Raw genomic sequence first — 24,209 nt, 5'->3', positions numbered from 1 at the left:
ACTTAGGCTCTACTGGAGCAGGTGTTCTCAGGTTTGGTGAGCAGAGATCAAGAGATCACCCAGAGAAAATCTCTCAAACATTTTTTAACCTGATTTTGCAGACATCATCTGTTTTGCTCAATACTCAAAGAATAAGTTACTTTAAGTTAATTTATCTGATATCTAATTGTATATGCCAAAGCAGTTGGCAGTAGTTTATTACCTTCATCTACGAAGGTGATACTGCATTATTAGCTTGGTCCAGAGTCAACATCAGGTTTTCAGAGCTGTATTATGCCATAATTTCCTGTTATTAAGTTGTGTTTAGTTGTGACACAGAACATTCTGGGTCAGGTTTTTGAAACCCACTTACAGCAGGAAGGACACTCAATACCCACCCGTCATCCTGAGTATCTGTGGTGTCTGTGTAATGCAACACTGCCATCTATGGATAAAAGTTATAGTCACACTGTTTTTCCTGCATCACGTTGCTGCCTGTGTGCGTCCACACGCAAGCCGCCTGGACGCGCCTGTCATCTGGAGGAAACCCCTCCCCGCAGACAGCGCGTCCTGTCGCCTTTCAAGCGCAATGGTCTCCTGGATCATCTCTAGACTTGTGGTGTAAGTCATTTTTTATTATTTCTTTGCCATATGCTGTGTCACAGAGGAGTATAGGGCATATTAATAATTTGCGATTCCTGGTTATTGCGTGTGTTTGAGCGTGTCATTGAGGGTGCAAGGAGCTGCGCGCTTTACAAGCCCCCGCAAATTGTCTGATATTTAATGAGAAACAGCAGAGCCGATGTCGGTCTATTAATCTCTGACTGGAAAACCGTCGGAATGTCTCCGGATCGTACTTTGCCATTTGAGCAGGCATGCTGAGCCAGGCCTGTGCAGACCTCCTGTACATCTGAGCAGGCTGGCAGCGCTCAGCAGCCACAGACTCTTTGTGTTTATCAAATGGCTTTTTTTTTTATATTATAGACAAAGAGGTGACGCGATGCTCTGACTGATCTATTATCATGCATGAAATGATAACATGAGTCAGATGCAGAAATCAGAAGCGTCTTTCAGTGGCACAAAGCTAAATGTCAGAGAGCGGCGAGGTGAGTGAACAACAGGAGCGGTCTTTGAGTGGAGCTATATTCTCTGTTGATGTCCCATATTGGAAAAAAACAAAAGGGATGGGTCAGCCTGCTCAGGTTACAACGCAAGACTCACTCATGTAATGAGACATGCGTTCCCTTATAGATAGGAATTTAAATGAGATTCAACAATAGGACATTTCTAAGTGAAAGTTGGCTATTTTTACCTGCACAAAGTATGAATCAGCTCTATTCCAGACCGTGTGCAGTGAACCAACTGCAGGCCCAACCTCAAAATAGTGAGCCAATTAGATTTAGATTACAAGATCTTGTTGCCTACATGGGACAGTTTTCAGTCCTGGTTTATTCAAGAAAACCTGTGTATGTGGCTCATTTTGGGTCCAAACTCCAACAGAAAGGTTCAGCTGCCTCTCTCACAGATGATCTATTTATTTTTAGTGTCCTTGTGTTCATACACCCTGTTGGAGCATATCAAGCTCGTCATGCCAGAGAGGTGCAACATGATGTGGGTCAGTAATTTGATCAGGTCGCACTCACAGCTGTTGCCTGGCTGTAGCACTTGAACACCGTCCTGTCTCTGTGAGGACACCCAGCAGCACAGGTGTCTGCACACGAATAGAAATGTTGGGAAAAGGAAGAGAAAAAAAACACATGAAGCTAATTTTACCTCATGTCCAGAAGCTTGGCACCTGGACAGCTTGTTTAGTCAAATCAGCCGGGGTGAAATCTAACTGGAGTGGGTGGTTTTAATGGTTTCTTTCTGGAAGGAACAAACTGTTGCACCTATTCTGCTTTACCTTGATCTCACCTGACAACCTGTCCATCCATTTACTTATGTAGGCTGCACCTCTGAAGAGCCATGGCCAAAACTATCCTGTGAAAATGTAACCGTAAATGTGTTTAAGATGACAGACAAATACATTTGTTTGAATCTCTGCTTAACCCAAAATATATTGTCCATAATCATGATTTGTTAGTCGCATTTGAAATGTATTGATTTGCTAAATTATTCATTACACATCTGTGTAATGTCGAATTTTCTGTCTTCTAGACTTGTGTTTGGTACACTATATCCCGCTTACTCGTCTTATAAAGCTGTGAAGTCGAAAGATGTGAAAGAATACGTGAGTATATCATTTGTATTTTTGGTTATGAAGTGATGTTGTCCTTAGGGCAGGGCAATATATCAATATTACATCATTATCATTACATCTACTATATTGTTATCTTGATATAAGACGTTATACCTCCTTATTTATATGATTCTAAGTTGTCATGTAGCTTCTCTAACTATATTTTACTGTTCTCTTACATCTTAGGTAAAATGGATGATGTACTGGATAATATTCGCCCTCTTCACGACGGTGGAAGTATTCACAGATATGTTTCTTTGTTGGTGAGCGACCTTTGTGATTATTCAGCGTCTTTAATGGAAAAAGTTAACCTCTTGACTTTTATTGTGTTAATATCACATGAAATATTTAGTGTTTACTTCGTTGTGCCAGTGGCTCCATCATTTTGCGCCTTTGTTACAGGCTTCCTTTCTACTACGAACTGAAGATAGCCTTTGTGGTGTGGCTGCTGTCCCCTTACACTAAAGGCTCCAGTGTGCTATACAGGAAGTTTGTGCATCCCACGCTTTCCTCAAAAGAAAAGGTGAAATGCCCTTCCCTTGCTCTTGGGTCTTCCTTTTGTCTGCGAGTGTAGTTCAAGGAAAGGCTTAGGTGCAAACATTCATTCTAGCCTCTAAGTTAGTCTGCGTGATTTTGTGACTAACATCATTTGGGCGTCGCAGAACAAAAGTTCCTCTTTGCCAATTCACTTTTCCACTTTAGCTGTTAAAGTGTTTGCAGGGACAGGAGACAGGAAATGTCATCATGTTCCTCCATCTCTCCTTTCCTTTTTCCTCTACGTCTGAGTCAGGAAACACATTAGTGAGACAGACAGAATTAAATCAAAGTGCAATCACGAAATGTAAGAAACACCAAGATGAGTTTGACATTGATGACAGGATATGTTTATTTATTTATTTATTTGTACTTCTCTCAGGAAATTGATGACTACATCGGCCAAGCGAAGGACAAAAGCTATGACACACTGGTGCATTTTGGGAGAAAAGGGCTGAATGTCGCAGCCACCGCTGCAGTCATGGCTGCAACAAAGGTAATGCAGACTCGTTTGTTTTGTATTGACCAGGGGGTACAGTGGAGGGTCGTTGTGGATAGGGTATCAAGCCTGTTATGTTGTTTACTATTCACATAATTAGCTAGGATTATTAAATAAAGATTTGGATGTTTGTTTTTAAAGTAGAAGATCCAGTAACCTATTGTAATTATTTATGCCCTTAAAGATGAGCCATGCTCTTACTGTTAGACGTTGCTGACCCTCCTGACTGTGTTACCCTTTCTAGAGCCAAGGCGTCCTGTCAGACAGGCTGCGGAGTTTCAGCATGCAGGATCTGTCTTCTTATCAGTCTGACCCCGTTAACACCGGCCCTGGCACTACGCAGCCTGCACCAGCACAGCAACGGACCAGAACCATGATGCGCAGCAAGTCCGAGAGCTACAACAAGGGTGAGTCGACATTACTGTTGTCAGCACAGTGTGTTAAAACCCACTACAGATATTGACTTAATCCAACAAGCTAATGGTGTTATATAAGCATATTAAAACGTGTTAAAGTGTTGAGAATATATCAGGTTTTTAATATAACATGGTGGTAAAAATGTGTAACAAACGTACGGACCGTTCACAGAGAACATTAGCTTTAATGGTGCTATTATAATGCAATAACAGTGCCTGGTTCGTTTGTGTAAAACAGATTATCATGTAGATTTCTGTCTTCCTGTTCAAGCTTGTTTAAGCTGACTGATATTGTTTCGTACCTCGGTTTTCCTGAGTGGCCCCCTAACCTCAGTCCTGCCTTCCTGTTTGGAGCAGGTCAGGTCTCGCAGGGCTGCCAGGCTAAACCATCCTGTGATGAAACTCACATGTAGCTGGGAGGTTTTGTCCCTAGTTTAACATCATGTGCAAACAGTTGTTTGTTTGTGGGGTGTATATTTTTCGTTTCAGCTAATAATCATTCCTTTGTAGATAAATTTAGACGTAACATTTAGACAGAAGTGTTTACACTGAAGTGAAATGTCTGTACAGGAGCTGTAGGCACAACTAATATCAAACAAAGAATTGAAGTATATTCCTAAAATAGCTGCTTTCATTTTATGACCACACTCTATTACAGGAAGGCAAGTCTGGTGTTTTTCCATATTTTTCTCATTGTCAACAAATCCCATTAACAGACCAACATTAACCAGGTTTTAGTCCGTCTCTAAACACTTCCTGACACACCCTGTCTGAGGCTCTCAGCCCTGGCCCCGCTGGTTTCTACTGAAGATGTAAATCCTTAAAAGTAGGTCACAAATACATGTTATTTTTAAGAATGCTCAGTCATTTATTAAACTAGCTGGTCACTGTAGTTTTGAGGAAACATTGCTTAAACAGCAGTAAACAGTGCATTTGTTAGGGACTATTCTCAGCTGTAGAGTTCAATTGTAGAGGGTGAGGCCAACATGCCTAACATTACCCATGCTACAACTGCTGCCAACTTCTTTATACATGGCACCATAGGCAGACCAGTTAATATAAAACAGAATTACAATATATGTACCAAGGAGTCCCTGCTCTGTCTGTCTATCAGCTAAGGGATCCTCAGGCAGAATAAGACCCCTGCGCTGATCCCTGTCCTGCTCGAGTGAGTATTTATGGCAGCAGGATGGTGTATAGGACTCGAAATAAACTTCAGCGTGCGTGTTCATAGTAATAAAGGAACATTGTAACTATGTGGCTCACTTATGTGTTTTTTGAACAATCATGGAGGTCTATTGCATACAGGACACCCTATCGAGATCAATTTATTTGTGGTTTTGGTCTTTTCAAGGGATTTGCTGACAATATGAAAAATATATTATCAATAAAATTCTGTATTGCATCAAAATTGGGCACAATTCTGCAGATACTCAAAGCAAGAAACTTCATAAGAACTGGCTTGTTAGGCTTGTTTGTGCTGCATCAAATTGGTTCCTGCTTATCATGACTCCCTGTTTGGCCTCTGCGCTGTGGTCTGCAGAATGATAATGCATTACTATATGAACTTTCATAATCCCCACTGGAAAAAATCAGATGCTACTCTACAGCAATTACACAGAGAGTATTTAGCTTTCCATTCAACAGACCAGAGACAGGATGTACGTGTTGTTCATCCCTTCCACCGACCTTTCTTCACGGTGCAGGACAGGATTTTGACATGACTGAGTATGAGGTGTTGGACCAATGGAACTCCAAGGGGCCGCAGTCCCAGAGCATTTCACCTTCTGAGTCCGAGTCCACACCCATTACGCCCTCACTGACACCCAAGTCCTCCCCACCCTCCACACCCTCTCCACCTCCCACCCCTCCAGTTCCAGAGCAGCCTGAAGAGGTAGGGAAAGAGGCGCAAGCAACTTCAAGCTCGCCACAGCTCAGGCTGATTAAGAGGAAGGCTCCTGAGGTATACCGCCTCGCCAACATGGCTGCACAGCTGCTGCCTGATTCTAACTGCCCCTTGAGAGCGGTGATTTACTCACCCATTCACTAATTTCTACTGCTGTGTAGCTAAACAAATCATCATGGTTCAGCACTTCTGCAACTGTGGAGATAATTGGATCTCTGCACTGACGAAGCTGAATCGCGTAATAACTTTAGTGGATTTATTGTTGGTTCAAATGAATGTGTGATCTTGCTCTTGTATGTTTGCAGCTGCTCACATGTTTGGAAATGTGGCATGGAAACATTTCAAACTTGGCTGACAGAGTGACGTGGATTGCCTCCCAGTGTATTTCACTCATGAAAATAATATTTTTCATGTAATGTTTACGGAAATTATTCTGCATAATCAGTCCCTGGAATTAATGTTTATTTATTAATTAATACATGTCAACATCTAATATCAGATATGATATATGATATGGCATGACACTGGTTTAAGGATAATGCTGGCAATATTCAATATTTTTCTGATTGTCAACAAATCCCTTGAAAAAAAACCAAACAAACAATTAATCGATCCTATGCACAAGTACTGTCTGTGTAGCTGAAGCCTGATTGTTTCCCAAAGCCCAGGATCAGGTCCTCAAATGTCTTTTTTCACCACAACCCAAAGATATTCAGTTTACTGTCATAGAGGAGGAAAGAAACCAGAAAACATTCACATTTAAGAAGCTGAAATAAGACATTTTTTTTTATAATTGAGAGATAAACTAACACATTGTGGGTCTTACCTTGGGATTTGTTGATAAGAAAAATACAAACTAACGCCAGAGGTGTCCTTTAAATACTGAGTAAAACATTGTGGTTATTAGCTGACTAACTCCCTCTCCCTCTTTGTTTTCTGTCCTCATTTTTGCCTTCCAGCCACCTCTTAGAGTCTTAAGGCCTCTCACAAGATCCAGGAGTGCTCTTTCTTCAAACAATGAAGCCATGTGAAACTAGCCCTAAAGACTCCTCCAGCTGCCTTTGCTGCAAGAAGTGAAAATACTGAATGGCCAAAATCTACATGACTGAAGCAGCCTTTGCTTTGGAATAAGGTATTACCAAAGTGACCTATGATGACCCCTCTATATTAAGTATATAGCTCGTGGCTCATGATAAAAAAAAAAATGGTTTGTGACGTTGCGATAGAACAAATGGGCTCCATGCTGATATTGACATTTTGAGTTTGTGGGTTATTGAATATGTATTTATGTACAGTTTGTGTGTACTTCATCTTTCTGATTTGATTGTTTTTATATATCAGGTTTGGGTAGGCAATTGCATGCATGTCTTCCCAGTCACGAGTCCGCTGTTTGTTAAACAGAATGTACTGTCACTGAATACTACAGCTGGCATTGAGAGTGACATGGTCGCTGCTGTTAGAGAATGTGTTAAAAGCCGAGGAACAAAAGAAAAGGCATGGCTGTTTTTACCCTGATTCAATCTGTTGTGGAGAAACATCTGTGGGAATTCTGCACTGATTAATTATCAAATCAACATGTTGAAAAATCTGTTGATTATCCTAAATATAACATATTCTAGAGATAACAACCTGACTTTGTGGTAATAAGAAGTCAGACAGCAGTGGAGGACAATATTCTGTAGTTTACCTCTTTATTAAAGCCTTAAAGAAAGACATAGCAGAGACTTAAAAATCTACAATGTCTCCATGTGTGATTTAAGTATTTAAACACAACTACGTTCTCATTAAGCAATCATTTTGCACTATGCTTAGAATATAAAATCCCTGCTCTCAATACTCTGAAAAGGCCAAAAAATGACATGAAATCACAGCAAATTAATAGCTGAATATTATCACAAAATAACTTTATTGTTTCTTGTTTCCTCTGTGGTGAAGAAATAATTACTTGTGTGACATGGAGAAGCATTCACATCACATAAAACAGGTTTTCTCAGTGAAGCAGACTGTTTTTGACAATCTACTGTTCAGTTTTTTATGCACATTTCTTTGTCATTTAATTGACAATTGAAGGCCAATTAGGAACATGTCACTTTCAGCTGTAGCAGGAATAGGATGAGTATTTACTGTAAATGAACATGGCTCCTTTTCCATGTTTGAAATCACTGTGTAATGCTCTGCTGTTAACTGAGCAACACTAAACTCAACGATCATACCTTCTACTTGCTTCTTCTATTTGTTAGGAATTCATTAGAGTGACTTTATTGGTTTGCGGGTTTACAAACTTACATTTAACTTAATACTGCGTGGTGATACACTGTATGTTTTCATCCTGTACTTTATTCACTGAGCCTGAATCTTAGCAGCATTTTACACACAAAGTATCACTGTGGTTATTGACGGGTGGACTTACGCAGCAGATTTATGATTTTCATTAGTGTATCTGTATCTTTCACGGTGGTCTGAAGTTTGAAACAAAAGCTTCTCAGGTACAACTGTTCTGTTTACACGTCATTCACTCTGATGTTGTAGATACACTCGTTATGCACATGAAATGTCCTTTTAATGGATAAATGGTGAAAAAAATCATATTATGTGTTTCAGCGTTAGTAGTACCAGTGTTAGTGTTGGAGGTGATTTCCTTCTATTAAATAATTCATGCAAAGTAAAACGGAGAAAAAAACATGTTGCTAAGTAGCAGATTTGTATAACTGTGCGTAGACTGATGAACTCATCATTGCATGATGTTTGTTATTAATTTGTATGAAAATTGGATTACTTAAATGAGTTTGTGTGACACTGTTGGCCTCTTCAGATGCCTTGCTGGCGACAAATGACTTTCGGTTGCTTTGTGGTAACAATATAAAATGTTATGACTATACATACATGTTGGCTATACAGATATGAATAACATGTCTTATTATTTACTGATCAATTTGCCACTTTGACTTAATTCATGAAGACACACCACTTTACTGAGTTGTCCTAAAAGGTTTTGTTCTGGCAGGCCAGAATGTCAAATTAAATTTCAACTTGATATTATAAAACACAAAAGCATTAAAGTGATGACATGATGGTTTGAAGGCTATCACTTCATCGTTCTGCTGTTTAATATTTCTGTTTAATTCGATTTACAGCCATTAAATATGAAGCAAAACTTTGACTGTGTGTCAGTGTGTTTTCTTATCCTACAGGTGCATTTAAAAGAAAATGATCATTAAAGACATATGACTTCCTTACATATATAACTTTATTACATTATATTCAAAGAGAAAACAAGTATGTCACTACATGAATCAGCAATTTACACTTTGAGGTTGACCCGATCGTGGTACTTCAGGTATGGATCATTAAGATACCAGTTCCTCCTTTTCCAAAAAGAGGTTGTCATTTTATCCAAAAGCTTGCTCTGTGTTTTGTTACAGAACACCTGCTCCCTCAGGCGCTTTCGTCTGGCAGGCAGCTTCTTCCACAGTTTTTTCTTGTATCCAGCCTGTTTAAGAATGAACGTTTGAGAACGAGAAGTCACATTGGAAACGCTGTGTTTTTAAAAGGTGTAAAAGGACAGTAAAACAGTAAAAGACTTGTACCTTGCGTCTGATCCAAAGGCCACAATGCAGCCTCATGAACCTGTCTTTCACAGAGTTGACAGACTTCCTCTTGCCCTTCTTCACACTGTAGTATGTTAGACTTCGGCATGGTTGCTGAGTCAGACTGGGAATAAGTGGCGACACCCTACAACAACACAAAGAAGCAGAGAAGGGAAAGGGCACAGGAATGTTCAATTCACTCAGATTACAAAACAGCATATTATCACGCAACACAAATAGGTATCAGTAGCTAGGCAGATAGTTTGTTTTATTTTGTCAGGTTTGAATATATCTTTCCCAGCAATTTCTCAGAATTTTGTTTAATTTACTTACAACTATCTATCTATCTAATCTATGTTACCTGGTCAAATGTATGTGGACCCGTACATTACAGCCATATATGATTGTTGATCATCTCATTCCCTAAACTGTGGCCATTATTCTGGGAAGACTTTCAAAAAGATGGCTGCAGCGCTTTGCTTCTTTTCAGCCTCAAGACCTTTAGCATCCACCCTAAAAGGTGTTGGATGGGGATGAGGTAAGTGCCTTGGGCAGGCCAGTTGAGTTATTATACGCCAAACAATGAGATCCATACTTAATCAACTTTGCTATGCACATGGCTGCAATGTCATGTTGAAGAAGCAGGCTCATGAACCTTTTCCCTAACCTTGTAAAGTATAAATTATAAATATAAGTATATAGTAGAGTATTAAAAAACAAAAAAAATGTTTTTAATGTCCACTTGACAGTAGTCTGAAAATCATCAGCAGGTTTTTCTCTGGTCTGTTACCGTTGTAGGATGTTGTACCGGGGTGTCTGACACACTGCAGCCCGCAGAGGAGCTCGGACAGCGGCTGCAGCGGAGTTGTAGAGAGCTGGGGGCTGGATGAGGCTGGAAAGCTGACAAAGCTGTGGTGTCCTGGCACACAGCGAGACAGACAGCGGCCTCAGCAGCCCTGTCAGACGCAAGAATAACATGAAAACACATGAGGAGTCACATCGAGGAGAAAACCATTGATGCTAGTTAGCTAATGTACCTAAGTCACGTACTATTAATGTTAACAAACTACACGGACGCACAATTGCTCCAACATTAATTCAGTACGTTTACAATGAATACAATGCTAAACATTTACAACATGAGGAGAGTGAAATGAAAATATGAATGTCAAGTTCTATGTACATACCGGACACCCTCCTTGCCAGGGTGGCCGCCATGTTTTCTTCTGAATGCGTGCGCATGTACGGAGTCCTGCTTGGACAAACTTCATTTTTCTCTCGTCGAGCGTTAATACAACACAGAGCATTACCGCCACCTAGTAATAGTAACTGGACATTTATCTCTGTACGCAATATAAAAATATAAGAAAAATATATATATTTTAAATAACTACAGTTTTATATAATGGATTGTTGTAGGATTAAAATAAATTCTTTCACAAGATATGAAGTCATGTTAATACATCAATAATAACATAGGCCCATATATAACATTCTGAAAGGGGCTGTATTGAATAAGTAGTAATTTTACTTTTTATACTTAAAGATTTTTGCTGGAAATACCTAGTTATACTGTGGATAAGTGTTATGGATTCCAGTATCATTCTTCTATGAGTCTTGTATGTATCTGTAAAGCTGTATTTGTCTTTCTGCTCCATGGTTGTCACATTCTGTAAACTTGTTTATCTGATACTAAGATCTGCCATTTGTCACAGTCTCCAGTTGGCTGTTTACATAATGTGGAAAGAACTGTTCACTGCTGTGGAACCTAAACACAGCCTTATAAGTGAGACCTTTCTCTTTTCTTTAGTCTGGTAAAGCTTGTACTGTAGTAGCCACTGAATCTGGCAGACATTTTCTCTTGTCATAGCAGAAGCAGCTCATAACATAATCAGTGTTCCCTGCGAGTGCAGTCCAGTGGCCCAGGATCTGGAAATGGAATGCAGTTATTAATGTTGTTAGTTACACCAGTGCTTTTAACGCAATGACATGTCAAAATGTCTGCTGTAATGTGTGCAGTAAACCTCTCAACTCTGCTTTAGCATCCCGCTGCTTTACTTTGATCTCAGTACAACAATCAGACACCACAGCTCATTCAAAAAGACAGGGAGTTAAAACTAGAAAGATATTCAAACGAATATGATCGGAAAATTAGATCTTTATGAGAACATAAATTTCCCCAAAAACATAGAACTAAGAATTAGAAAGGCAATGTAACATTTAGCAATTTTCATGTGTTTCGGAGGCTCTTGATCTTGTTACTGGCTTTAAAGAATAAAAAGATTAAAAACTATTCATGGTCACCTCATGGTTATTGTCCCATTAAAGAGTTTGGTCAAAAAAATTTGACATGCAGAGTTAAAACTTGGCATCCAAGATAAAATGGGGGAAGTAAAAACTCAAAGATTAATAGCAAATATTTTTGTATCATCAACTTTTAAAGCTATTTGAACTTAGCTAAAGTTTACAATACAATTCAAATGAGTACAAAAGAGTAAGAAATGATTCTCAATTCAATCATTTTTTATTCATTTTCCTTTAAAACATACAAATATTACCTTAAAAAAAGCAGATGAAAAACATTAAGCAAATTTATTATCGGCACTACAGACAACAATCAAATGCATTAAAAAACACAAGGCACCGACCACAGTTTACACCTCTCTGCAACTGTGGAACTACAAGAGTTAATGAAGGCACCCTCAAGTCTGCCAACACACGAGTGCAAAGTAAATCAATTACCTCTGTAGAAAAAAGTGCGTTTCATAAGATAGAGAGAGGTTCCCGCCCAGCCGAGGCATGTGTCCTGCTTTCACAGTTCCAGCATACCTCTTATAATTCACTAACCTAATTCACAAAAGGAGACTTTCATCTCTGAGTGGAACAACAAAATTCACAAAAGAGTCAACTTCCATTTCTCCAGAATAATATATTAAAATGTACCGCATTAAAAAAGCTGTTGGATTGTCAAAGTACTCTCAAGTCACCAGTCCAGGATTTTACCATCAGTCTTCTTCTATCAGTTTTTTTGTCTTGAGTTGGGACACATATGGACACTTCAATTGGTTTTGTCCTGCCAAGCACTTCCTTTGTTTCACCATCCAGCATATACAGGTTCTGCATCACAGGGGATCCCATAGTATCTGCCTTGAGGTCGCTCTTTGCGTAACAACGGAGCTCTGGCTACAGTTAGCTCGCCGTCGGTGTCTCTTCGTCGACGTAGTACCATTAAAATGATGAAGAGTAGGGCCACTGAACAAAGCGAGAAAAAAAAGGATGTTACAGGAAATGATCTACAGGCAGACACATATTATAAAAAACAAAGAGTGCCTTGATATGTGATCATTTATTTCATCAGTCTGTTTGGCTGGACATAATGTGGTCTTTGTTTCCAGTATACAAAAAGAAAAGCGGCACTGTTTCCATGACTCCAAATGACCAAAAGAGTCATTGGATAAACAGCCTTTCTGAGTGTACTGACTTTAACATTTCCAATAATGGTTTATGTGTCAACTGTCCAGTAAGAAATTCAACTTATCAATTTAAAAACCTGTAATAATAAAAGACAAACTATAAACCAAATAACAAATTACAATGAAAGACCATCTGTACATTTCAACAACAAAACACATATAGTTATACCTATTGAGGTTGACCTCTTTTATTTACAAGTTGTATTTACATCTATATATCTACTAGGTCAAGAGTGGAAAGTACCTCAGCTTTTTCTAAAGCTCCACTGCACATTTAGTTTGCGTCATCTTTGCTCATTTTCTCTTACAAGTGGAAAAAAAACATCTGTTAAGCTACAGAACACATGCGTGCCTAATATTATCTAAAGGGAGCTATGCACCATTACTACTGCATATCAAACGACAGCTATGAATACATTAGAGAGACTGTTTTGTGTGTAATCAAATCAGCTTTAGCTTGTAAACTTTAAAAGCAATCAGTTTGAAAAGCAGAACTGTAAGTCCAATGCCTTTAACATGGTGTTCAGTTGAGACAAGATGCGTTACAAAAGAAGCCATAGACAAGACATACTGGATAGCAGTAAAGCAATACTTTAAGAGGAACTAGGAGTAATATTTGTTCACTTGCATTAAAATCATAAATGACTATTTTGTTTTCCAGCATTTTTACTTACCTCCTCCTCCAATAACTAAAAGAGCAATAGTGACAGGAGCTAGTTCACAAGTCTCTCCAGCTTTGCGGAAGAAAGTCTCCATGCAGTAGCTCGGAGCCAAGCTGCCCTCGGGGCAAAATGCATCGCTGGGACACTGAATGGGGTTCACGTCTGGACTCTGGGGGAACAACATACTCTGTCACCCACACATCTTTCTCACACACACAGCCTCAATGTGATAGGCGCAGTGCTCACAGGACAGTAGTGGTTCTCTGGGCAAACATCACAGCTTTCCTGGCCCCAGTGGATCTGATAGAGGCCACTGCCGCAGATTTGACACATAGTCTGATGGGGGGCCTTGTGCATGCCTGTGCAAAACCAGATATGATGGATATTCACGCGTACCTTTTTTATTTTATGAGCTGCAGCACTCATAAACTTGATGTGAATTACCTGGCCGACATGGTGTGCAGTCTTTCGCAGCGGTTTGTAGAGCTTCTGTTCCACCGGGACATATCGGGCACTGGGAACAACCAGAGGAGCTGTCAGAGAGAAAGGACACTCACTTGAGACATGTGACTTGTAACTACTTTGAATTTCATGGCTGCCACAAGTAACTACGAGGTGTTTGTGGCACATGCCAAAGCTGATTTAGTTTAAAGCTGTTGTTGCAGCTTGGTTTCACAGTGCTGATATATGAGCAACGGTTTGGTGTAGGTCTGTCATTTCAAAGGTTAAGCAAAGGTTTGAAGAATAAAAAACAACTTTTGTTATCTTGTGAAATTAATGTTAATATTTCACTGCAATATTAGGAATAGGAATTGGAAATAATAGTTGCAGACAGTTTCAGAAGTGTTTACAATTGTTGTTTGGACACTTAATGAAATGAAAGATCAAATATGATATCCACAATCCGAACACAATACATTTTAGTCAGTGAAAACTAGATGTGGAGCTGTGGCCGGACACGCATTATTGCTTGTTGAGGTAGCAGCCTAAGAATCCACTGGCTGAGGAGAGAATCAAAGGAAAGAGGCTTTTCAGGGGCCTCATTTATAAAATGGACCTACAGTATAATCAGTTCAGACCTTTCATATGACTTAAGCAGAAAACCACCTATAAATATTGTTTTATAAAACCTTACTTGGAAATGATCTTATCTAGACTTGACATAAGTAATTTTCCTCCTGGTTATGTAGGAGTGTTGCAGTTTAAGAGGCATATATGCCCAAGGCTGTGTTGAACCTTGCATGAACTTTATTCACAACGCACAGCGGTGACACACTAACAAGTTGCACGTTTGGCTTTGTTTGCCAACTCACTGTTCAGCCCAGCAAATATGCGTTGCCTGACTTCAATCTGTTTTACCATCGCTGTGATCTTGTCTTCCAAAAAGTTTTATTTTCTCTTTTGGTCCATGGGTATTCCTGACTACACCCCTTTTTTGTGCTGTTGTAAGCAAGTTTGTTTTTTTTGGCATCTTTTATGAATCAAATTTAAGAACACTGTCGAAAATGAAATGAAATGAGGCCCCAAGAGGACTGTCACTTTCATTGAGGCAAAAGCAAAAACTCATGTGAGTTTCGAGAGGCCGTGGAGAAGAGTTCTGGGTTGTTCAGTTACTAGATGACAAAATCTGTGTGGGCTCAGATATGTCGAAAGAGCTCAGATGAACTGTTGCTCTTTCACTTCTCATTTGCTTTAATCAAGATGCCTCTGAGATGTATCCCTGTGGAGGAATACTGGGTACGTCAACTAGGACCAGAGTCCAGAGTAGACCGAAAACACTGTGGAAAGACTACATATCCAGTCTAGACTGGGAATCCTCAAGATCCCTTAGGGAGACTATGCAGCCTTTGGCCTGTGGGAAATAACCTAGGGCTGCTGATCTACACACCATCTTGTATTTCCAAGTCCAGCTCTATAAGCAGCATTCACATCTGCTGGGACATGATCATACATGACACTTACATTTTCATACTGTTTAATTAATCAAAGCAGCGACTGTATCTGAGTCTTGTTTGTGTGGGTGAATCTGTGCTGGTGAACAGGACCATGGGATGAAAGGAAGCATGTGATGTTTGCTTTGGTTGTTATATCAAATTTCCACACTAATTTTCCAGTCCTAGTTACAAGCAACAACAGAAACAGAGAGTGATCTTCAAGTGCGACTTACTTGCAAAAACTTCCTACTGCACATGGTGTACATGAGGTGGAGCTCTGCTGCGACGAAAAAAAACCTGAAAGCAGCAAAACAAAAAATAACTCAACGCATGTGATTTGTATTTTATCTCAAGATTTAGATTACATGAAACTGTACTGAGATAGTTGCATGTAAATGAATAATCTCACATCTTTGTCGCTAGATAATCTATTAATTTGCAAGCTAACATTCCATCATAATTGATCTTGTCAAGACATTTTCAATATCTAATTTCTGACTACAAGCACGCTGCTGTTTTTGTAACACTAGTCACTGATTTACAGCAGAACTCTGAGTCGAGCCTACAGCTAAATAAACACACCTGGTGAACAACTTGTGCAACTGTCTCCACCGGTGTTATTGTTGAAGGATCCAGCAGGGCAGGGGTGACATAGTGGACTTCCAGTGAAACTGTACAGTAATGTAAAATACACAAGAGATTGACCAGTGAAGTACACTGTAGAGAAGATAATACCACCACGTTTGTGTGTTTGTGTCTTTACTTGGTGTAGAAGCCGCGTTCGCAGGGCAGACACTGCTGCTGTCCAGCTAGCGGCTGATAGAAACCTGTGGTGCACGGCAGGCAGGCTCCAGGGAAGAGACACAGCCCGGGGTCAGAACAGCACGCACACAGCAGGGTGTCTGAGGAGGGACAGAGAATCATTTATTAACTTAAATCTACTTTACTGTCCGCTCTTGTAGTGTTAATCACTACAATCGCTGCTAAGCAGAGACAGGACAAGTATCCAAAAAGCATGAGTTAAGATTGTAAAACATTCAAATGTTTTTCAAACGGTGTCTTCATGTCAGATGACACGGTCAGTGACTCACTGTTGTCGTACTGCGATCCTGGCGCACAGGGCTCACAAGTCGAAGTGTTGAATGCGAAGCAGCCCGGGGTTGTGCTGCTGAGAATCACAGGAGTTACAGTCAGACTGGTCACGTTCTCGATGAAAGTGGTGTTCATCACAGCAGGAGTAAGTGTGGTCTGGCTCAGCACCATGCCTGGAAGAGAAGCACAGTGCATCATTCAAATCTAAGTTCTGCTAGTGGACCGATACCGGCCTGCAAACAGAAGTTCTGAGGTTTAAGGGCCTGACAATGAGCTGCATTGTCCGTGGTTTGACTCTGTCCCAGGACGTACTGTATGTTACATGTTATTCTAAATCTCTCTCTTTTCTCTCTCTTCATTTTCTGTCATCTCTCTCCTAAATGCCCCAAAATATTAAAAAAATCTGAGGCTTTATAATTAATAAAAGGAGCAGAATTGGTTTAAGTAGCAGCTGACCTAAGGTTTTTGGAGTATGTTGTCTAATCCTTAAAGTTTAAACAAACAATGGAAGTAAGAAAAAACCCAAATATTTGGTAGGATTAACAGGGCTGGTCTGAGCCTTTCTGGGACCTTAAGTTATTTGTTCGAGGGGTGCCCCTTAAAATTTTCACCCCCTACTAAGAAAAACACATGTTCACATTATCATTAGCGGTTCCCAGTAGGTATGGCTTAAAAATGTCTTTTTCGTCTGTTGTTTTGTCTGTTTGTTCTGTTTTGTTCCTCTTGAAAGTGTGAAGTATGGAGTTATTTGTTACTTGTCGATACCATATTTATACCTTCATAAGCTGTAAAAAGAAATACTCCTGAGAAACCATATTATAAATAATAACTACTAACTCGTCCTTCCCATTTCTGCCCCCAAAGTTTTCACTTTGCTCATATTTTACACACATAAAAGGTAACAAATGCATGAAAATATATATGAGAGAAAGTAGATCTCCCTCTGTTGTGGTGCTAAAGTCTTCGAGACATTTGTGTTCTGTAAAAAAAAATGATATTTATATTTATATTTATATTTCCAGGCATTTACAGTAGTGGTCTTAGTGGTAAATAGTCCAGCCTCTGGAAAATATATAAAAGTGTTTACTGTGGGTGGGAGTCATGAGAAGCTATGTCACACTTGCCCTGTGTATTACCTCATCAAGAAGAGGAGAACTTCTTTATTCTACGTTATCCTGATATCCAAAATCACTCCAAAAAGTCTCAAGTACACCATTCAACATTTCTCCAACCACTGAGAAGTGGGGGCAACAGGTATGAGCATGTCAGCAAAAACAGAGCCCATATTGTGGTAGTAATCACATTAGCCATGTGCTTAAGTGCTTTCTTGACTAGGAGCCATCCTCCTGATGAAATGTAATTATTCAGAAAGAGGGTCATGTGATTTTTCTGGTTCAGTCTCCGCTGTGTTGGCAACATTTCTACTTTTCAAACTTTTAGACACAAACCTCTGTTGAACCAGCAGAGAGAAAAAGCTGAATAGATTCAAATGTCTGGAAAATGACACCATTACAGCGAAGATATCATCGTTTAAAATAAGATTGGTGTTGGTTTGACTATAAAAGCAAGTCAGTGAATTCATTTCATGGTCATTTTTCCATGTGGAGAAAGTTTGTTGTGAAGTCTGGGTGCAATGACAAGACAGATTTTAATGATGGAACTTGTTTTAACAGGGCCTCGGTGGCATGAAACTCCTGCTGAGATCATCTTGACAACAAACAAGAGAAGAAACTCATCCACTAAAGGATTTTGTCACACAGATGTCCATATTTAGGTCACTGCATGAATATCCATTACATTGCATACAGGTTTTTTTTTTTTTAGCTTTCAACAGCAAAACTCTACAAAAAACTTGTTGTGATTTACAACTTGATGATTTAAAGTGCTGAATGAATATTAAAACATCTATTATATCTTATTTACAACACGTTTTGTGCCCTTCATAGCGTTATAAAGCATTACAGTAGTCATTCTAGTGAGTGCTAGAGAGAGAGAGTGTAGAGAGTGTGAACTTACCTATGAAATATGCGGCGCATATCGCAGGCACAGCTCCCCGGCGGTCCATCCTCCACATATTATCGAGTCCTACCACCAAACAAACAATGTCAGCCTACAGCATCTCATCACTGACAAGTGGACGAGTCGCCTTTTGTTTTCCACAGAGGACGTCAGAGACGCTCGCTCTCCTCTCAGTGGGATCAGTCCTCTCATCAGTATCATATGACAAAATAGACATCATGTGATTTTGCTTTAGAGGGAAAAACTGAGTCGAATGGGCTGGATTCAGGCAGAGCTGCTGCTGTAACAGGGGGCAGCCGGCAGGGGCGCCACTGCACACTGTATTATAGATACAGTGTATTATGGGTACAGATAGATAGATAGATAGATAGATAGATAGATAGATAGATAGATAGATAGATTAAAAAAAAATGTCAAAGTAAGTAAAAGTCACTCAAAAAAGTCTTTAAGTATCTGATATAAAATGGATTTAAGTATCAAAAGTAATTTTCTAGCAATAAATCCACTTAAGTATCAGAAGTACAAGTACAATTATACATATATACATGTATGTAAGTATATACTGTATGCTATGGATCAGTCGTTGTAATAGATTAAATTAAAAATATGCAATTTTGGTCTCCAAAATGTAGTGGTGTGGGCGTATAAAGTAGCAAAGGAAGGAAATACTCAAGAAAAGTACCTCAAAACTATACTTATAGTACTTGAGTAAATGTACTTACATTTACTCAAGTACATTTCATCGCTGGTTAGGGCAACAAAGGTAGGCAAGAAAGAAAATGTGATTGATTTGATCAAAAATGTAATGAAAACCCGATAATGTCATACCCTGACCAATAATGAAATAAAATGTCCTGACTGATGTTGTAATAACATTTTTAGACATTTTTAGACAATTAATTATTTTTTTCAGGTGGGTCATTGCCTTTAAAAACTGATAATGTACTTCTTCTGACAGATAATGTAATACTATACCTTACCTAAAAATACTTAAGTTACAGGTTTGCTGTCACATTACTGTAGCTCTGTTTCGCAATAGGTACATTCTGACAGATGACCTTCTGATAATGATGAGTAACCTTTTACAGTAAGTTGTCACCAAAACATCTAACAACAGAAATAACACCAACATTGTTTCGGGGAAGGGAAATTCTTTTCACAAGTCACAAGTTGAAGATCCACTTCCCTTTTATTGCCACATAGACACAGGTGGGTGGAATATACTTCTGATTACTGTACAAAACAAACCTCAGGGCAACACTTGACACTTTATTACATGTAGACTGAAGTCATAGGTCAGCAGGGTTTCAATTAATGATTATTTTCACAATTAAACGACTAACTGTTTAGTTTATTGTCAGAAAATGTGGAAAATGCTCATCACAGTTTAATAAGGTGTAAGGCTAAACCTCCCACAATTTTCTTGCCACAAATATAACTAATGATGCTTCTGATCTAAAATGAAACATTCATATGTTGGTGGAGCCTGCTGGGTGTTTGTGTCAGAGAAACAACATAAGGAGTGTTACTCTGGATATAACGCTCTAAGCTCAGCTCCAATTCCTCCCAGCTTCTCTCCTTTTTTCTTCTGGCACAGATAGACAAGTGAGAAGCATTATTTACTGCCACTAGCATGAAGAATCTCAACCCTAACAGAAACAGACAAAGCTTTCGTACTCACTCTGTTGTGTATCTCTGTGTTTCTGACAGCCTGTTTTGGCCTTCTGGCTCTCAGTTTGCTTTTGTTGTTCCTCTTTCAGATTCACCTTCGGCTGAAAACCCCGCCTTGCTTTCCTCTCCAATTTCCTGCAACAAACCAAAAACATCATGATTGTCTTTATGTGATACCTGCTTCAGCCCACATTTTCCTGCTAACAAACATTTTCCCTGACCTGATGGCAGCAGCCTGGGCCTGCGCTCTCTTGTGTCTTGATCTCTCACCGTCTCAACCACTATTCTGTATCTTCAGAATCCAGTAGACAGCGATTACATGCCACAATATATTTAGTTTTGATCAGACTACTTTGAGTAGCATGCCCAGCTTTCTCAAAGCAGGATATGACCTTTACATGTGCAAAACATAACTTGGACACTCCAAAACCCTGATCATAACCAGGATATTAGAGCACACGTAAACACTGTCCTTGAGAAGGAGATCAGGAAAGAATGATCATTGAAATACAAATGAGAGGGCGTACCTATACCTTGCTTGGATTTCTGCAGCTTCTCTTTTACCATCTTTGAGTTCTTGTGGCCTTCTGCCACTTGTTGCACCAAGTCTCATTTCTTTTTCCTCCTGCAACCTTTTTCTCTGCAACACATTTTTCATGCATAATTGTGAGGGTGTTTGTAGAGAACAGCCACACTTTTGTCTAGTTACCCTTCTATTTAAAAGTGCTGTGTAATCTTCTATAAAGGTCTCCTTTATTCAGTTGTGGAGTGATCTTCACCCACCTCTTCTTTTTGCAGGCCATAGCCGCCTCCTCACACCTGACTCCTGCAGTCACTCTTGGCCAGCTCCTCCTGAAAGTCCTTCTCAAGTATCTCCTTCTGCCGCTCCAGGAAAAACGAAGGTTGACAAGCCCCCTCAACCAGACACTCCATTCAGTTAACACAAATATGATGGGACGAACATCTTCTTGGCAAGAGAGACCTGAGAAGAAATGGGGGAGACTGACTGGAAAGAACACTGTTTGCATTTTTGGACTAGACCAACCACATTTTTATATATTTAACTTACATCTGTCTGCTGATTTCCCATACTGATGATTACATATGACACATTGTTCAGAAGAAGAAGTCAGATCAGTCACTGGGGACAGTCTGCTGTGCTGTACCCTTGCAGCTCCACCTTCTCCCAATGGTCACATAGCGCCCTCTGCCTCAGGATGGCTGCATTGTTACAGTAAGCTTGATGGGCCAGCTGTCAGTCGAACAGCATCAGAAAAATACACACATGCCAGTGGATATCATACCTATCATGTGACTTAATATTCATCACTATCTCACTGAAGACTGCGCCACTGAAATAACTAGCACTCACCTTTAACCTCAACATAAAGTTGGTCAATCATGTCAGTTTTATTTATACAGCTCAGGGCTCAAAGTCTGAGACTGTGGGTTACTGTGGGATTATGATTGTGTTATTTCATCCCATAGACACCCATCAGTGTATCCAAGACAGCCGAATATTTCTTTTTCTCAGAACTCCAGACTATACCAACTACATCAAAAAGGTCTGTCTTAAGGCATTTATTTGAATCGGCCAACAGATATATTGCTCGGTGTAACAGCCAAAAGATTAAAGAGAATATAGACAACACAGGTCATTAAGGTGTAGGTATATTGTGTTTAGACTGTGATGGATGCTCCAAGTAGGACATGGAGGAGGTGCAGAGTATGGAGGAAATCAAACAAAAGAACCAGAACCTTTTACTGTTATCTTCAGAAAATTGATGGCAAAAGATGGTCTGTTATATTAGTATATGAAATCAAGTTTAACAGAAGTGGTTGTTGTGCATAGACAGCTGACATACATTCAAAAAAATATGCCTAAAATAGTCACTTTAAGTATTTCAATTACATCTAAATTTCCCATTTAATTCTATCACACAATATCAGTGTAAAGGGTCACATTTAATGCAAAGTTTTCTATCATGTTGAGTCAATGTGTAGAAATTAAATAAGTTAGACTGATTAAATTATCGCAGTCTTATGCATAAACCTTACATCTTTATTCAGTAATAACATATACAATTAAGAGGAACTTCTACATCAGCATAATGTGGTTGTTCAAATATTTATTATTCAGATATTGGACACAACAGTAATGCATTTCAAATTGATTATTTTGTTTCCTCTCATAAATCAGACATCTAGTGTAAACAGACACATAACCCAGCTCAAACACCTGAGTTAGCACTTTACAAAACCAGAAAATATCAACATTTATTTGCATTAATGAGATAAATCTTTATTGTTGTGCTGTTTTGTTCAGCATGTTATAAACATTCATGGTTTTAATCCATCCGATGCAGATTAACAGTGTGACATCCTGATCCTTTGTTGGCTGCCATAACAATAATTATGACGTAGCATATTGTGACGTCTGTGCGAGACGTGCGCTGCCTTCACGGGCAGTTGGGAATTTTGCAATGAGCATTTCAACCGGATAAATAAAGCAAGGAAAGAATGTGCATGGCAATAATCAAATGCAGGTTAAGGCAGCAGGCCTGTGAGTGATTGCAACAAATGACTGTTAGAAGGAAAGGTGACTAGCTTCACATCAGGGTTTTGAGGGGTTAGTGGGGGAAAAGCTGATTACTGAGCAAATCACATGCAAACTTGGGTTTTAGAGTAGTCTCACAAAGCATCATCTGAGCCTTGCTATAATCTCATTAACAGAAGCAGATATTTGTGGCCATGTAAACAAAGTTGTCGGGTTGTTAGTTTCGAAATATATATAGCCTACATGTATAAAACAGGCTAAAAGGGTTTAGTATTACAGTGGTAAGACTTTACATTTCATTTTCAATCAAAGATTGAGCTGTAAGAATGAACTAAGTCTAAAGACAACATGGACTGTCTTTTTTAACATCTACAGTGTGACTTGAATTTAGTATTCACATTTTCTGCTACTTTATATCATAAATAAATATTGTACTTCATATTCCACTACATTTACTTGACAACTTTAGTTACAAGTTACTTTGTAGATTTCATATTGCATCAGAACCAACGCCTTTATTTTATAACATATCACAGCCAATATTCGGTTGACCGACAGCATACAATATAGGTTGTACATACAGTAGATGTATATATGTACTATATAATTTTACTTTCCCTTGTAAAATTATTACTTTATTAGACTTAATATCAGATACTTTAAGACTTAGTACTTTGTGTATTGGTGACTTTAAATTCTACCAAAACACAATATCTTTTACTCAAGTATAACTTTTAGGTACTTTTGAAACACTGTTGTTATGTTTACTTGAATTCCTGATCCTTACTATGCTGGAGGATGAATGTGCAAAATTTGACATCTGCTGATGAGCTGAAGAAAGTTTCTTTGTGTTTACCTTCTGAATTTAAGTACTCCTAACATATATTTTAAATTATGTTCTATCAATGAAATTTGTAAAATGTGCACGTCTGTCTGTCCTGGGAGAGAAAACCCTTCTCTGTGCTCTTCCTGAGGTTTCTTCCATCTTTTTTCCCCCTCTTAAAAAGGTTGTTTTTTTTCAATATGGCAAGTTTTTCCACACTCGAATCAAGGGTCTTAGTACAGAGGATGTCACTCACTGTGCAGATTGTAAAGCCCACTGAGGCAATGTGATTGTGATTTTGGGCTATATAAATAAAACTGATTTGATTTAATCTGATTTGAAGTTGTGTATGTAAAAGCATGTTTTTGTGACATTACAACTAGCTTGGGATACCAATTATTCTCCAATATACAACTTAATATACAAGATTGATGTGGGAACTTGAAACCTCCAGCGCACAATATGTCTCCTAATTATATGTACATGTACTGTATGTACAAAATATATTGTATGCTGTGAGTCAACGAATATTGGCTGTGATATGTTATAAAATAAATTAATTTTAAAAGGCGTTACCTTGGTTCTGATGCAATATGAAATCTACAAAGTAACTAGCAACTAAAATTGTCAAGTAAATGACATGTTGTCCAGTAGTCACACATTTGAAATTAAAAATATTAGTATTTTCACAGAATGTAGATTTTTCTATGAGGGATATGGATTTTGAAGTGGATAATTCAACATTTTTAGGAAAAATTATCGGAGTTAAGTCTCTATAAACGTTCCTGGAGGGCATCTTTGAAAAAACTGTTTTGTTC

General features: G+C 38.9%; 3 protein-coding genes across 5 annotated transcripts; 1 reads left to right on the top strand and 2 right to left on the bottom strand.

Moving 5' to 3' along the window:
* The first annotated feature begins 493 nt into the window (after positions 1-493).
* Positions 494-8,733, top strand: reep1 (receptor accessory protein 1). 3 transcript variants are annotated; one of them, XM_084381430.1, is made up of 8 exons: positions 494-600; positions 2,137-2,209; positions 2,405-2,481; positions 2,621-2,741; positions 3,135-3,248; positions 3,496-3,658; positions 5,374-5,561; positions 6,533-8,733. In XM_084381430.1, the coding sequence occupies exons 1-8, from the start codon at positions 569-571 to the stop codon at positions 6,602-6,604; spliced, it is 840 nt and encodes a 279-aa protein (XP_084237556.1). In that variant the 5' UTR covers positions 494-568; the 3' UTR covers positions 6,605-8,733. The 3 variants fall into 3 exon arrangements, with proteins under 3 accessions (XP_084237556.1, XP_084237555.1, XP_084237557.1); XM_084381429.1 differs by having other exon boundaries at positions 5,374-5,630; XM_084381431.1 differs by lacking the exon at positions 5,374-5,561.
* Positions 8,734-8,802: 69 nt separating this feature from the next.
* On the bottom strand, positions 8,803-10,423 carry mrpl35 (mitochondrial ribosomal protein L35). Its single transcript, XM_084381432.1, has 4 exons — positions 10,348-10,423; positions 9,951-10,116; positions 9,161-9,305; positions 8,803-9,063 (listed from the first exon to the last, which is right to left on the bottom strand). Exons 1-4 carry the CDS (start codon positions 10,400-10,402, stop codon positions 8,875-8,877), a joined length of 555 nt encoding a protein of 184 aa, XP_084237558.1. The 5' UTR covers positions 10,403-10,423; the 3' UTR covers positions 8,803-8,874.
* Positions 10,424-11,665: 1,242 nt separating this feature from the next.
* On the bottom strand, positions 11,666-18,518 carry LOC311273511 (uncharacterized protein). Its single transcript, XM_084380618.1, has 9 exons — positions 18,338-18,518; positions 16,321-16,494; positions 15,993-16,131; positions 15,812-15,900; positions 15,463-15,526; positions 13,740-13,828; positions 13,542-13,654; positions 13,308-13,464; positions 11,666-12,412 (listed from the first exon to the last, which is right to left on the bottom strand). The coding sequence occupies exons 1-9, from the start codon at positions 18,393-18,395 to the stop codon at positions 12,255-12,257; spliced, it is 1,041 nt and encodes a 346-aa protein (XP_084236744.1). The 5' UTR covers positions 18,396-18,518; the 3' UTR covers positions 11,666-12,254.
* Between the last annotated feature and the right edge of the window lie 5,691 nt (positions 18,519-24,209).

Source organism: Pagrus pagrus, assembly GCF_965226575.1.
Source record: "Pagrus pagrus genome assembly, chromosome: 18".
NCBI lineage: Eukaryota > Metazoa > Chordata > Actinopteri > Spariformes > Sparidae > Pagrus > Pagrus pagrus.
This window is presented reverse-complemented; position numbering and strand designations above follow the sequence as displayed.